Source organism: Pieris rapae, chromosome 2, assembly GCF_905147795.1.
Source record: "Pieris rapae chromosome 2, ilPieRapa1.1, whole genome shotgun sequence".
Taxonomy (NCBI): domain Eukaryota; kingdom Metazoa; phylum Arthropoda; class Insecta; order Lepidoptera; family Pieridae; genus Pieris; species Pieris rapae.
The window spans coordinates 4,597,471-4,614,121 of record NC_059510.1 but is presented as its reverse complement, the minus strand read 5'-3'; the positions used below and the strand labels follow the sequence as shown (position 1 = coordinate 4,614,121).

The 16,651-nt window shown below is 31.9% G+C and overlaps 1 protein-coding gene across 1 annotated transcript; it reads right to left on the bottom strand.

Annotated features, from left to right (window-relative positions):
- Positions 1 to 4,514: 4,514 nt before the first annotated feature.
- LOC110996521 lies at positions 4,515 to 13,050 on the bottom strand. Its single transcript, XM_022264242.2, has 8 exons — positions 12,911 to 13,050; positions 12,211 to 12,459; positions 11,288 to 11,553; positions 11,004 to 11,190; positions 10,313 to 10,412; positions 9,779 to 9,886; positions 9,321 to 9,476; positions 4,515 to 4,568 (listed from the first exon to the last, which is right to left on the bottom strand). Exons 1-8 carry the CDS (start codon positions 13,048 to 13,050, stop codon positions 4,515 to 4,517), a joined length of 1,260 nt encoding a protein of 419 aa, XP_022119934.1.
- Between the last annotated feature and the right edge of the window lie 3,601 nt (positions 13,051 to 16,651).

The window sequence follows — 16,651 nt, the reverse complement described above, 5'->3', positions numbered from 1 at the left end:
TAGAGGAAGACCATAAAAAGATGGGAAGATGATGACGAAGATCAGACAAGTGGCAGGAGTGATGTGGAACAGAGTGGCCCAAGAAAGTTATGAATGGAAAAGGTTGCAGGAGGCCTTTTTCGACTGGCAAACAAGATCCAGAAATCAAGCAAGATTCAAATATTAGAATAGTTTTTTTTTCAACTTTCTATCTAATATCTTAAAATATAATATAATAATCTTTGTAAATGTATGTACCTGAGTCAATAAAGGTTATATTATTATTGTAACTCTCATTATTTAAATTTGAACTCTCATTATTTATTTTTCAATGATACATAATATATTTGTAACAGTGCATGAAAATAATTAGTTTTTGTAGAATTAAAACAATTTTAACAAGTTCCTGTTTTTCAGTAAAAAATCTACAAAAAATAACGGGACAGCATTAATATTTTATAAAACCCATTTTCAAACAAAGGGTTGTGATGTTGTTGTAACAAGAATAGACAGATTTTAATTAAAACTAAACGTTCCTAGAACAATATACGTAGCAAAGGTTAGTTCGACTTGTGGGCGTGTACGCAGGATATAGTAATTGACATGTCATATCCAGTTACGTTCACAAAGGATAGAGATTGTAGAAAATTTGTCCCGCCGATAATGCCAGTCTGAAGTGTGACCACAGCCCGCATGTGGTCGACATCTCTTGGATGCAGATATTTCTGAAACCTAAAGGTAAAATTATCGCATAATGGGTTGAAAGCTTTACATAAATGTTACATTTATTGTATTTGCTTAGTATAAAGTTAACATTTACAAAGGGGATACCACCTTGTGAAAAAACTTTCTTTACTAAAATACTCTTTCGTCTAATTCTGTCAAATTCTATTTACGACATTATGAAGAAAGACAGATGAGTTCTTTAGTTAAAAAACTTTTATTATATTGATTTATTTTTGTAAAAATAAGTAGGTATAAATAGTAAATCTTTGAAACAAATAGTCTTAGTCGCGACAAGTGTATATTGACACGCCCTGCTGATTTTCAACACATTATATTTATATAAATTTTCTGTGTTTGTAATTAAACGACTGGACCGATTTTGATAAAATTTCCTGTGTACAGGTGGATTCGGAATGGTTGATTTACAATTAGATGATTATTTTTGTGTGAGAGACTTATATACAGGACCACGTCTGTCAGTTCCACTAGTATCTTATAAAATATTTCATTACTTATTAAGAAAAATATTATGATTATTTTGAATTTATACTTTTAAACCGGTCAAATAAACTTGCCATATTTATTATCTATGTTAGCGTGAATACCCGTATAGCTTCTTCTACAAAATGAAAAGACGATAAATAAATGAAACGCTGTAATTCAGGTTTATATAGTAACTAAAACAGCTTCTCCCGTAGCCACCCTAGAAAAAGTACCGCCCTGATTTTCACTCCGGCATTTGTAACGAAGTCGGTAATCTAATAAAATATCAAACGGAATTTAGCAGAGTACTAAAATTTTTACAAACATTGCTCGCATGTCCGACAATAGATGAACTTAAAAGCCGATGTTAATTGAATTGGCTTCAGATTGCAGGATGCCGCCAGTGCTGTGGTAATTGTGTTAGCAGCAAACATGTACCCAACCTCTCAACTGCTAACAGGCAGTTTAATTTGTCTGCTTTTTTAATAGTACTTATGGGTAATACTCAACAAAATATTCAGAACCATATACTAAGTGCTGTAGAAAAAGAACAAAAAAACTACTACGCAAAATATATTTGTTATGTTAAATGCTAATTAGTTAGTTATTTTGAATTTAAATATCTATATTGTTTAGATTTCAGACACTAACTATATACCTTATTTTCTTACATTTTTTTATAGAGGGGCAAATAAGCCTGCGGGACACCCGGCAGTCGGGGCCCATTTTGCCCATTTACGTGGGTGTGATGGCATTTGAGAGATGGAGTGTGCTATTTTTTTAAACAATTGTAGGTCGTATCTCCCAGAGAATACCCACACCGGGAGTCGATTCGATTTCTATTCGCAAGAGTCTAGTGTGGCGGCCCACAGACGACTTCTAGCCATCAAGGTATTGCGGATGAAATTTTCAGTTAATAGGGCTCCTATGTTGATGAGGCAGAAGAAACATATCTCGATAATCTTTATAGCCCTTATGATAAGAAGTATTGCTTGTAAAGTCGAATGGTTTTTAATATAGAATATCCCTTTACTTTACTTACTTTTAAATGTATAAATTTACGATAAGTAATAAATAAAATTATGTGCAGCTAAATGTATGAAGGTAATGGAATAAAAGTGCGAATGAAGCTAATCTTGTTTCATGTTTGCATCCGACAACGTGCATCGTAAATGGATAATAAAATGAACATGCATTATATACCATTTTTACATAATACTAAGGGATTATGAACGTAAAATGGTTGCTGTTTTCGTAATATTTTATGGTTTTGGTATTGAATAGATATAACTACTTGTATAAATAACTATTCAACATGATGAATATTTAAAAATTGAAAGGCATTTATTTATTATATTATTTATGTACAGGTATAATATATTAATATTATAGTATTCTTTTGAGTAATATAGTATTTAACACACTCTCCCACACACACACACACATACACCCTCTCACCTTACAGGGAGAACACATGAACACTCCACACCATAATATAATTACTTGTTAAATAGATTGTAAATTATAACATATAAGTTTTGCCAATTAGTCATGTACTTGATGCTAGAGTTTTTGTCTAATGTATTTAAGGGGTTAGGCGCTGTATGCTGAAATACAGGTTCACACCTAGTTCAGCTTCAGATAAACCTGACTAATTTTGTTTATATAACTAGCGCAATTAGATATAAGTTTTTCCTGTGAAATAAACTTGAAATAAATTATTATTATTATTATTAATGTGTTGATTTTTATGAATGTTTCAGGCCATGTCCGATAATAATTAAACCCACTTGGATTTGTCATAGATTTATTTATGGCCCGTGTGTGGAGAATATCAATTAATATACTTTAATGTATCTACTTAATTTCACGAGAAACAGCATTATAAATAATTAAAAGTCTATTAAGTAAATACATTTGTCATAAAAATTTATAAACTTCGTTAAAAGAATCTACGATCTCAAAGTTATCCCGTTCTTAAACTTCGCTTACCTAGATTTACATTAGAAATCAAATTGTAAGTGGTCACAGGAATTAAGAAGTACTATAGATCATAAAATTAAAGAAAAATCGCGATCTTTATCTTAGAGCTGAAGAGGTTGCTTGAGCTTGAGTTTTTCTCTTATTCACTTGAATAGGGAGAACCAATTATAAGTTGTAAGTAATCCTCTTATCAGAAACTCTGCGAGTTGGCGCTACCCGCCACTCTGAATATAATTCACTTTATCCATATTCAATATCAGATCGTGCGACGGCGAGCAAATAGAGCGATCCAAGTGAGAATTATTATTGGATAAAGCCCGCCTCTTTTCTCCTTGTCTATTTTCAATGTTCACTCGAGTGTGATAATTTACGTGTTATATTCGATATTGCGCTGGAAATGTGTTGTTTATTATGTCTTTATTGGCTCTTCAGTCTGACTTATCGGAAGTGCGAACATAAAATAAATATTCACGTTTTCCCCTTTCTGAACGTCACCTTGTTAGTTTATTAAGCCGTATTGATGTTTATTAGATTTTTCTATATCAATGAGTTCGTATACGAGTTTGAATTAAAAAATGTTATCGCATGCTATCGGAAATCATTATCAGTGGGCAGGTTTGTGTGTATATATATACAAACACATACAAACCTGCACTGAAGTATTTCCGAACCAATTCGACTAAGGGTCCTTCAAGAAAAGATTGTATCAATTCTTAAAAGGCCGTCAACGCACTCACGAGCCCTCTGACATTGAGAGTGTCCATGGGCGGCGGTATCACTTAACATCAGCCTCCTGCCCGTTTTCCTCCTGTTCTATAAAAAACCCAGATTCTACGGATTATATTAGCTAACCTGCAGTCTGTAAGGTGGGTTAGTACCTCGGTAGTAATCGTTGATTTTAATTGCAATGCATTGATAAATTATTGCATCAAAAAGTGTTCAATCAAATCAACGGAGAAATGACTCTGATCTATTCTTAATATCTTGTGGCAATACGACAGTATATGGACGCATATTTTAGTTGTTTTGTTATGCAAACAATTGAATACAGAGTTGAGTTGTCTATTGTTCGCATTTATGCCCTGAGAGGCTCTTGTTATCTTGTATCACGATGATCAACCTGAATTTAACCTAATTATTACAGAAAGTGAAAATGAATACGTGTGCCTGTTATAAATATTGTCAATTTCATTGTTTTCTTAGAAATATAATTTGTTGTACAAGGAAGGACTGATGACGACGTTTTTTAATAAATAATATAGACTTTATTTTCATAAGTGCAGTTTAATAGTCTGTGTTCTAATAAATATTATACATTTTACGACAAAAAAGGTTTCGTGCTTTTAAATTTTTGCCTGCCTTAACATGTTGTAAAATGAATAGGCGGACGCCATTTTCTGCAAACATAAATTATTAAAGTGTTAACTAAACTTGATTTGTTAAATTAATAGTTGGTAACATCAAAATACTTGAATAAACTTAGTATTGTCTTTTATTAACATAACTTTTACACATTTAAAGAAAAACACTTTTTACGGATTATAGTTATTGTATTTAAACTTATTGAAGGATTATGGGTCGTTTTATCAAAGAAACGATAGTAATTAGCACAAATATAACTTTTATTTGGTAATCAGATGAATGACAGCAAGAACACTTAGTTACAATCATCTTCATATAAAGTGTTGCCACCTAGTTAAATTTTCAAAAACTATTTTACTTAAATTGCTCAATACTCCCACTAAAATTTAAACTAGGTACAAATATAAAAAAAAATAAACTCCTACTGAAATTAGAGTTGTGAAAAGAAAAACAAAATGTGATCTCTTAAATAGATAAAAGCTTGAGTTGGTAACGCTTTAGTTAACATATCTGCTAATTGACTGTTACTAGGAATATAATTTAGTTTAATTACACCCAACTCAACCTTTTCCCTTATAAAATTAAATTTCACATCTATGTGTTTGGTTTTCTTATGATAAACAGGATTGCTAATTAACTTAATTGCACTCTGATTATCAACATACAATGGAACAGATGTAATATTTTCACCTAAATCTAATAATAATTGCTGTAACCATAATATCTCTTTTGCAGCTTCACAAGCAGCTACAAATTCTGCTTCAGTTGTGGAGAGAGCAGTAGTCTTCTGTTTCTGGCTACACCATGTTATAGGTCCCCCATTCATATTAAAAATATAACCTGTAGTAGACTTACGCGTATCTACATCACCTGCAAAATCTGAATCCGAATAGCCAGTGAGATCACTACTTTCTCCATAACATATACAAAAATCTTTAGTATTTATTAGGTATCTAATAACACGTTTAATGGCATTTACATGTTGTTGACTTGGATCGTTTACATATCTACTCAAAACATTTACAGCAAAAGAAATGTCAGGCCTTGAAACAGAGCTCAAAAATAACAAGGACCCTATAGCTTCTCTGTATGGAAAATTAATAATATTTTCATCCATTTTCTTTGAAATAACAACATTTACATCTGCAGGGGTACTGGCAGGATTTGAATCACTCATACAAAACTTCTCTATTAATTTTTCAATGTAATCTCTTTGATAAATACAGATACAATTATTTACTCTCTCTATTTCCATTCCCACAAAATATTTCAATTTTAATTCTTTTATTTTAAATGTTTGTTTCAAATATTCTATAACTCTTTTAATCATTGAGGAACTGGAAGAGACTACAAGTGCATCATCAACATAAATTATTATGAATACTTTCACCCCATTGAAAATACCTACATAAACACAACTGTCAGCCTGAGATTGCACAAAACCATATTTTATTAAAAACTCAGTGAATCTTCTATTCCAACAACGAGACGCCTGTTTAAGTCCATACAGTGATTTATTAAGTTTTAGGATACAATCATTTTTAAATGAAATTCCTTCTGGTACTTCTATAAAAATATTCTCTTCCAAATACCCGTTCAAAAAAGCAGTCTTTACATCAAACTGTTGAATTTCTAAATTATATTTAGCTGCAATAGAAAGGATAATTCTTATAGAGTCATATCTCGTTGTTGGAGAGAATATTTCTTGATAGTCAATATCTTTTATTTGATTAAATCCGCGTGCACATAAACGAGCTTTAAACCGTTTTACCTGATCATTTTCATCCTTTTTTATAGCAAAAACCCACTTTGTAGTAAGCGTACGTTGACCAGACCTCTCTACTGGAGTCCAAGTATTATTCTCTTCATGTGCAAGCAATTCTTCATCAATAGCTTTCAACCAGTCGTTTCTTTGTGGACTTTTCATTGCTTCAGCATACGTTTGTGGCAGTGACAGTTCAATTAGGTTTGCTTCAAAACGTCTATTAATCCTTGGTCTCAAATTTATGTTGCTTTGAATTAAATCATCATCTAATTCTTGAGAAGGTTCATATGTAGGGTCATTACTATTACAACTCAACATGGTATCTTCATTCTCTGATGATGAAGTTTCCACAAGAGTATCCTCTACATTTGTTTCTTGCATTTGATTTTGTTGTCCTAATGTCTTCACTTCATCGTCAATGTATATTTGTGTAATATTCTTCCTTATCTCTGGAACATTATGTTCTTCAAAAATTACATTTCTTGATATTTTAACCTTTTTGGTTTCTGGATTGAACATCCTGTAATTGTTATTATCATACCCAATTAGTATCATTTTCTCACTCTTTTTGTCAAGTTTAGTTCTTAGCTGATTAGGAATATGGACATATCCAATACTTCCAAACACCTTCACATGGCCTATATGAGGTTTGATGCCGTTCCATAATTCAAATGGTGTTTTCTTAGGAGTTTGGCTGGAGGAAGTCCGGTTTAATAAATATACTGCACAATTCACAGCCTCAGCCCATAATTCCAGTGACACATCCCTTGCGTACAACATTGAACGTGCACTCTCCACAATGGTACGGTTCTCTCTTTCAGCACGCCCATTTTGTTCTGGTGTATATGGCGCAGTACACTCATGAATTATACCTTCTTTGCTGAGATAGTCATTGAAGGTTTTATTCACATACTCTCTTCCATTATCAGTATGCAATATTCTGACACTATGCATGTACTTATTTTTGATCAAAGCATTGTATTTCATGAATATGTCCATCACATCACTTTTATGTTTGACAAAATATACATGCCTGTAACTTGTAGCAGCATCCTTAAATAATATAAAGTATCTCATACCTTGGATAGATGTATGACTCATAGGTCCACAGACATCACTATATACAAGGTCACCTGGCTGTAGTTCTCCTCGTATAGATTTGTGAAATGGAAATCTGCACTGCTTTCCATATGCACATGCTTCACAAACAAAATCAGTTTTATCACTGTTATTCAGTTTCAAGCCTTCTACCACATTATCAGCACTCATACTCTTGATTTGTTTTAGGTTAACATGTCCCAGTCTTTCATACCACATTTTAATGTTATTTTGATCACTTTGAACTAAGTTACATGTATCTGAGACCACAGCTTTTATTTTCAATTCGTATAAATTATTTTCTGTTATTGTTGCACACATTACCAAGTCATTTCCTTTGTAAATGAATGCACCAGAGTCTTTCTTGATAATGATATATGATTTACGCATTATCACACCTTCTGAGAACAGATTTCGTCGCAAATTCGGAACATACAATACATCATGTAGTTCACTGTTCTCCCACTGTCCATTGACACATCTCTTTATTAACACCTTGCCAATGCCAGCCACTTCCACTGATTGTTTGTTTCCTAATGTCAATGATTTCTGGTTACATTCCAATAATTCTACAAAGAACTCCTTTCTATAGGTCATATGTGCAGAGGCACCACTGTCTAAAATCCACACATTGTCTTCAGCTTCATGGAATTTGGTTTCTACATTAAACGCTAACAAGTCTGCACCTTCCTGTTGAGGTTTTCTATACTTGGATTTCTTTGGAGCACGACATTCTCGAGAAAAATGTCCTCGTTTCCCACAATTATAACATTCAAATCTGTGTTTACTGTTTTTATTTTGATTTGAATTACTAGCATTTCTATTCAGCTCACTTTGTTTTGGGCTATTTTTACATCCTTTCTTAGCCACAAGAAGAGCGGTTTCTTGTTCTTCTTCACACTGTAAACTAGCTTCTTCATCTAACAAACGAGCAGTGAGATTGACAAGAGTCTGTTGCTCTGGATCCAAAGACATCCACGCTTGACGGAGTGATCTATACTTATGAGGCAGTGTTCCAAGTATTTTTGTTATCACAGCCATTTCACTAATACTTTCGCCACTTTCTTTTAACTGCTTGGCCAATGATTCCACTTTAGAAATGTGTTGAGCTACACTGTCATTTGTAGACATTTTATACTGATAAAACTTTTCATGGATCAACATTTTACATAATTCACTCTTCTGTTCGTATATTGATTCAAGTTTTGTCATTATTTCCTTAGCAGTTTCACAATTTTCTATTAAAGTTATTTGTTTGAAGTCCATCGAAGATGTTATAATAAACATGGCCATGCCATCATTCTTTGTCCATTCAACATTATTTCCAGCCGGTTTAGGCACTGAAATATCAATCCCTTTTGCTTTTAGGGCACACTTTATCTGGAATTTCCATTGCCTAAAGTTATTTCCATCAAATTTTTCTAAGTTTATTGACCGCATTGAATCCATTTTGAGGTTATTTTGTCAATTTCTTCACAATACGATTGTAACTTTTTCTTTGCTATTTTTCTTAAAACTTTCAATTGCAGAATCTACTGGGCCCATAACCTGAAGGATTATGGGTCGTTTTATCAAAGAAACGATAGTAATTAGCACAAATATAACTTTTATTTGGTAATCAGATGAATGACAGCAAGAACACTTAGTTACAATCATCTTCATATAAAGTGTTGCCACCTAGTTAAATTTTCAAAAACTATTTTACTTAAATTGCTCAATACTTATAATTATATTAATTATTATTTAAATTAAATAATTATAAGTTTAAATACGATTATACATAACAACAATCCGTAAAAAAGTGTTTTTCTTTAAACTTGAATAAACTTTTAATTTTAATTACTCCAATCAAAGATTTCTCGCACCCAATTCGGTGAAATGTTTAGTTTATCGATATTGGAATTCATTAACAAATTTTGCTTACATTTGAAAATGTTTCGATTGAAACCTCTTCGAATCCTGAAGCCTTTATAGGCAATGGTCTCAACGATCTTTGCATAATAAGCACTATGTATGGACGAATGACCCGAGTCGCGTTCCAAAATGGAATATTCCAGCACGCGTAGCAAATAGAACTAACCTGAAAAAGCGTATTCAGAAATGAATAAAAACGATCTGGACCTACAACATGTGATGAGTTTTATTTTGTAAGTACAATAAACGGAAACCCTCCTACTTGTGTAAAAAATAGTGGCGCTATAACCTTTGAGGTCTGGGTTCAGATTTCTCTATCTGTTGGTGATCAGCCTTCTGTGCCGACTATTTGGGTCTAAAGCATGCCTTTACGGTGTTTTCGTTGAGATAGTACGAGTATACGAGTACGAGATTGTATTAAATTAGGTTAAATAAAAATGATGTTTTAACTACGTCATCGGAACTTACCTTTATAGAAAGAAAATTGCACAAATAACTTGGAATGAATACGGATATAATAGTTGCAATACATAATATTATTAATATACCATTAATTTCTCCAGATTTTTCTAGAATCTGAAATAAGATATTTAATATTAGATGTTATATTGTTAACTAGACTTTCTGTTAGAAGTGTTATTTTTAGAGTAGTGCAGCGTGTATAAGCTATGAGCGCAGAACAAAAAAAAATTAACACTTGCAAATTAGCGTTTTGTATATTCCATTAGGTTTATTTGATGCACAAAGTTAGTCTCTGACCAAATAATAGTGTTTAAAGACACTAAGCATTATTTTTTTAAGCTGCATCGTAATTTAGAAAACAAAACAACACCGAACTCTTTAGTATAAAGATTACCTCTAAATTGCAGAAAACAAAATTATATTTTCACTAATAATATTTTCTTATACGAGAACAATGATTTAATTTAATAGAAATTGATACCATAAATTCTCTAAAGCTTTCTTTGCTAAGTGAATTAAAAAGCAGATAGGAAGTGAGACCTCGGTGGCACCGTAGGCGCTCAAACAAACGACGGGCGCGCAAACTTTTTGCTCAAACATTAATAATTTTGTATAGACTCGGGCGTAGCTGGTCATGAGTCTGAAAAATACAATTTCCATGAACGTTGTGACTTTATTTACATGTTGTGTAATAAAAATTATTTTTGTTTCTAACTAAATTTATTTTATTTTGTATACTACTACTACCCGCGAACTTCGTTTCTCCTTAATGCTTAGCCCACCTTTTTAGTGCAGAAACAAAGCCGTTTCGAAGGAGTATGGGAATGAACATGTGTGACACTCGAATATTATAATACTATATATTATATAAGATCACAAAAAGGCATTCTTAGAAATTATTAACTACGCAATTTCCTATAACGTATGCACGTATATATAAGACTTACTATATTGAACCTATTTGACCTATATTGAATTACTATATTATACTAAATGTAACTATATTGAAACTATAACTATATGTAAGAATTTTTTCACTTTCTTCTACGCGTCAAATACACAAAGCTGATAAAAATTTTAGCTTATTAATAATGAATTTATCCAGCTATACTGGCAGAATAATTTGTTATTAACGTCGAGAAGTGACTTGTATGAATGAAACGTAAATTTTATAATCAAAAGTCTTCATGCTATAGGTTTAATATATTTAATAACCCTAATATTAACTTACTCAAGCATAGATTTGTGAATTTTAACAATTTCCTGCATACGTTGTTTTAGCAAAGTAGAAAAATACAACTCCTCTTGCTTGTTGAGAGCCGGGCGAATTCCATTCATAAGATCTTCAATACTCCAAATAACTAAGTCGGCCTTCGTAGCTATTTCGCCTATCCACAATATTTGGATCTGCATCATAACTGTTAAACTATTGTTAGTCTATTTGTTCTTAAAAAGGTAACCACAATGACATAAACTTAATCTCGATAGATAATTTAATTGTTATAAAGTACTTACATATAAAATTTATAGCATATGTCACGACACAGATATTAGAATATATAAGAAATACTTCATACAGTGGTGACTTCCCAACATCGACACGAGGGACCCAGATCGGAAAAGGCAAAGGAAGTGCACCAGTTTTAGAATCGTGAGTCATTAAATACCATATCAATGATGCTATGGAAAATATCATCATCCCCAATGCAATGCATGCCAAAAAAACTATACTGATTTGACAGACTTTCCAGATTTTAAGTTGGTTTTCAAAAAATCTTTCCCTACAATAAAATATATTAATGTTTTTAATAGATCTAAGAAAGAAAGAAACATTGCAAGGACTGCAAGCTTTAGATTATAATTAATACAAAAGCCGCGATGTCTTGTTTCTTAGTCGGATTATTTATTATAAATAAAAAAAGGATTTTGATAAAATTTCCAATACCTAAACACTGTTAAGTTTGTTATGAAAGAGCTAGGAAAGATAAGTAGGTAATTTTACTTAAAGTGTCCCGAATCGAATAATCCGAAATCGAATAATTGCAACACAAAATATAAACAATACAATATTACGATGTTAATATACATATTGATAATTACGTATATTAATAAAAGTTTAATTATGGGTTACTTTGACCTCTGGAAATATAATACTTTTTCGGATAAAGACCGCTTTTTGCGTCCAGTGTGTCCTACACTGGACGCAAAAAGCGGTCATTTATATTTTTTCTTAATTCAACAATTTACAGTATTGCCCCATATTCCAGAGTTACAAAATAAACAGCTATTAAAGGTTCCTCTTTATTCGTTTCACCTTGGAAATAATTTACAGTTATATATTGTTGATTGTTTTAAGTCGTCAATGAAAAAATAAAATTAAAGAAATCTACTTTTTTTAAGACTGTGGTCTCTATTAAACACACAAACTGAAAAAGTACCTGTATATCTTCCCTTTATCACACACATATCGAAAATCTTCCCTGATAATTCGTAATAAATTGTGATAGTCTGGCAGATTGCGTACAGTGCATGACATAATTAATAGCTTGTAAATCATAATCAGAAGATAAGTTCCCGCCTCTGTCATGTACGGAAGATCGCGGGTATCAAGTCCATGGTAAAACCCGAATTTTAATATGGTTATTGCACTCACACCGCAGAAAACTATTAACGCTTTCAGCAAATATCTGTAATATTATGTAACCTTCGACTTTGATGACACTATAGACTTAAATTAAAAGTAAAATAGGTGATTTGTTATTTATGGCACAGTTAATTAATCATATACTTACTGATTAAGAAATAAAAACGTGCTACATTAAGACCTAATCTCTTTTTTACTGCTCAATATACTGCAGCAGAAAAAATAATATAAAAGGACACAAGGTATGTGAATGGTTGACGCAATTCATTGAATGATAGGTTATTGATTAAAGAATATTAAAAAAAAAACTACGAAATTTTATGCCTGCATAGTAAGCGACTTATTAAGAGAAGCTTTCATAAATAAGCTTTCCATTACGTAAGCAATATTTATTATTCCGAGACCAGATAGATAAAGTTAGATAAAGAATAATGATATGAAATAAAATTAATGATATTAAAAGTGCTTTAAATAAAACTTGAAAAAATGCTTACGTCCATTTAGGTATTGCCCCATCCCAAACTTGAAAAGCTTTAAGAAACATGTAGCAAGTTTTGTGGAATTCAAAGGGATCGACGTAGCCGGCAGAAAAGTCGAAATTTTCCTTGTTGTAAAACCTTTTTACTTTAAGCATGATTTAATTTTTGAAATAATCAAAACGAATACGACTCATAAGTCAAGCACGTGCAAGTTCTATATTTTTGTTTTCACAAAATCTATGAAAGTATTGAATGAAACTTGTGTTTAATTAAATGTTGTAAACCTATATAATTATTGTTTATAAAACGGTTTCACGTTTGAATCCCGGTTGGAAACATGTATCTTATCCACTAACATTTTCGTTTTCTTACAGTAATGCGTTACTCTTTAAATCCAAAAGATGACTATGTGTGGGAGTTAAAGAAAAATGACCACGTTGCCTTTAAGTCAAAATATGCCAAAGAATTATCAATAAAACAGATGCAAAATTTAAGACGATCGGAAAAGCGTCGCAGTGCCATTGAAATTTATGGGGTACTTGCAAGCATATTTATGGATCTCAAAATATTTATTTAAATCGATTCAGAGGGAAAACTTTGTCAAAAAAATCACTTTGACCTCGATATTGTTTGGTAATAAACTAATAACAGCGATTATAAATTTAAATAGGCAAAATTTTAAGAATTGTGCTGAATGAGTATACCTAGAGTTCACCAATACGCGAACGAATTTTCTAACTTATCAAAAATAATACATAGAGGCTACTAACGACTGTGACAATTTGCTCAAACGTCTTGCCTTTTATTACGAACATATTTTCCGGATAATAATTTCTCAGCCAAATTGTAGCTGTTCATAGCCCGGAGCCTTGTACAAAGTAGTTGTAAAAATGTTCTTTCATTGCAATTATGAAACATTAATGAATAGCGACCTAACTTTAGACACTGTAATAAAAAGTTGTACCTTGTGAAAGATTTATACTCTGTTCTTTGTGATTTTTCATAACGATGTTCAACAGGGATTTATTTTTTCTAATTGATTTCTTTTATGTGACATTCTATCGTTCTCAATTCAAATCGTTGTTATTTGGTAAAATAAATAATACACAACCAAATTTTTCTTTTTATTACGTAACATTAAAACAGATATGAAGAGTATTTTTTGTAATTACTAATTGGAATCTACAAGATAAAAACAGGGACATAATTATGTACAGGTACTACTATTACTAGTATTACTAGTCCACATATACTAGTCTTTAGACAACACATACTTAACAAAATCACATCGTAATCATTCGGTAAAACAATAAGTTATTAGTTAATTATACTTAATATGAGTATAAACTTACAAAGTTTAGATACAAATTGTACATCCACTTACTACCTAACTTCCTTAAATTCGTCAGATAGACAGCAAATGCAACTAAACACCCATCACTTTAATACAAAGAGCAGTTAAATTACATTGAAACAAATTGCATTGTAATAGTACGCGTGGGGTGAAACTGAGAGCGAGAGCGGAAATGCAGCGATTTCGCTTGCTCGATACTAAAAGTTAAAAGCTTTCAACCCGTGCGTCCTTCTAGTGCTGACTTAAGGCTCTGTGACTTGGTCTCTTACTTCCGGCTCCGCACCACACTACGAGCTATAGAGAGGGCTATGGTAGGTGTTTCTCTGCTTATCTACTGAATTAGAAATGAAGGAATCTATACAAGAACTAAACTCACTTATAAAGCAAAAATAGCGTATAAGCTGAGATGACAATGGGTGAGGTACATTGCTGGAAGAAAGGTCGATGGGACAAAAACGTCCTGGAATAGAGATGGAGAACCAGTTAGATGCAAAGCACGGTTGTACTGGAAACTAAGGGGAGTCAACAGGCTGAAACAACCATTTGCTACGATCGTGGTTTGTCCCATGCTCTTCTCTTAACTATATACCTACGTAAGTATTCAATGAAAAAGACACTTCTTTTAGGGTGTCTAACTTTAGAGCTTCCTGGCTAATTAGCGCAAATGCCGTACAAAAAAAAACGATGGTTGTTTTGTTTTTGCGTTTTAGACCATCACTATTCCGTCCATTTTTAAATATGTTTTGTGATGTGGCCCCTAACGTAGGTACATTTCGTAACACGATTTTTATATGTTATTATCATATGAAATCTTTAAAGAATCATGTGGGCCACATATGTGTGACATATCACATAAGGTTTGGGAAACGTTACTAAAATTTAATAAATAAAATGTAAGTTAATAAATAACCTGAAAACTAATTGTTATTTTAAGTTTATTATGGGTTTTATATAATATTATTGCATGTGTTTAAGTTTTGTACATTCACAGAGTTTTTTGTAGTGAATATATTGTTAATCCTCTACAACCTCTGTCAGTATGGCCACAATCTCAAGTCGAACACTTACAACTCGCTAGACGCAGCTGGTCGCCGTTAAACCATGGCTTTATGTTACCAGCATTTCTAATAGAGACATAATTATTATGTTAGCTCCAAAATTTGTGCTCCTGAAATTGCTACAGTTACGACAGGTAAGCTGAATGTAAGAAATATTGGCAATTCGAATGCTGCGCCACGTTTATTTACTCGAAATTGGTACTAAATAAACTGCAAAAGGGCTTACACTCTGAATAGCAATAGTATACGATTTAAAATAGAATTATAAAATACTATAAAACTTGCTGAGTTTTCGCGGTCATGAGTTATTAACGGCGAAAGTAAGTTTGTACTTTTTTACGCTTTGACGCTTCAACAACAGTTTTCTATGACTTTTAGTATAAAAAAATGGGTAATTACTGATATAGAAGTTATTTTTCAATACTGCATAATGGTCCAGAATATTGGATCATAATCAGTAGATTTTAGTGTAATAAAAGCTGAGTGTTTATTTATTTTTAATGAATTTTAAAAACTTTACAGTTTTTGTTTTGAAAAACGCTGTCTTCAGAAAAGAAACCTTTTAACAATAATCAATTTATAGTTTCGGATTTCGCCAAAATTATATAAAAGAAATTTCCATTTTTTTGTTAACAGTATCAATAATTTTTTTATATATATTTTAAGCATCAATTATTTGCGGGAATGTAATCCTAATTCTACATAAAAGAATTCGGAAGATATATTAACACTCCTACAAAACAAGAGGAAAATCCTCTAATGCTTTATTTATTAGTCTTGATGTTCGAAAGTTGGGTCCGGAAAGAATAATATTACCGTAACGGGAGACTTGATTGATTGTAATCCCCTACATCAATGGCTGCTAATTCGAGATCTTACGCTTTTGGCCAAATAAGTTGCTTCGTTAATTCTTCATCCTCTTGGGCTTTCTCAAGTTGTGGTGCTCAAGGAAATGTTAATGTTTTAACTACTATATTATGAAGAAATGATTAGAGGAGAATTATCTACGATTTCTGTTTCTATTATATTTTACGAATAACTTTACTGATTCATCACAGACGAGACTACTAGGAATTGAATTATATTAATTTAATTTTAAGATTATATGTACTTGTTTGAGACGTTCCATATGTTTTATACTTTGTGGTTACAGGCCGATACATTTTGATGTTTTCGATGTTTTGTAATCAGTTTCAAAAATTTTTATAAGTTAATTGACATTATAATTAAAAACAATATTATTAATCTTGAAAGCAATTTGTTTGCGAAACAAGTAACTCGGGCAAATTGAAAACTAGAAAGTTTATTTATTTGCAAAATTCGTTGCGTTAAAATCTTTTTATT

Excerpts from the sequence above, each read along its gene's own strand:
- LOC110996521 (XM_022264242.2), bottom strand. The coding sequence starts at position 13,050 with ATGCTTAAAGTAAAAAGGTTTTACAACAAGGAAAATTTCGACTTTTCT. Across the intron at positions 11,191-11,287 it reads ATATGCTATAAATTTTATAT|TTATGATGCAGATCCAAATA; the intron begins GTAAGTACTTTA and ends ATAGTTTAACAG. Across the intron at positions 9,477-9,778 it reads GCAATTTTCTTTCTATAAAG|GTTAGTTCTATTTGCTACGC; the intron begins GTAAGTTCCGAT and ends ACGCTTTTTCAG.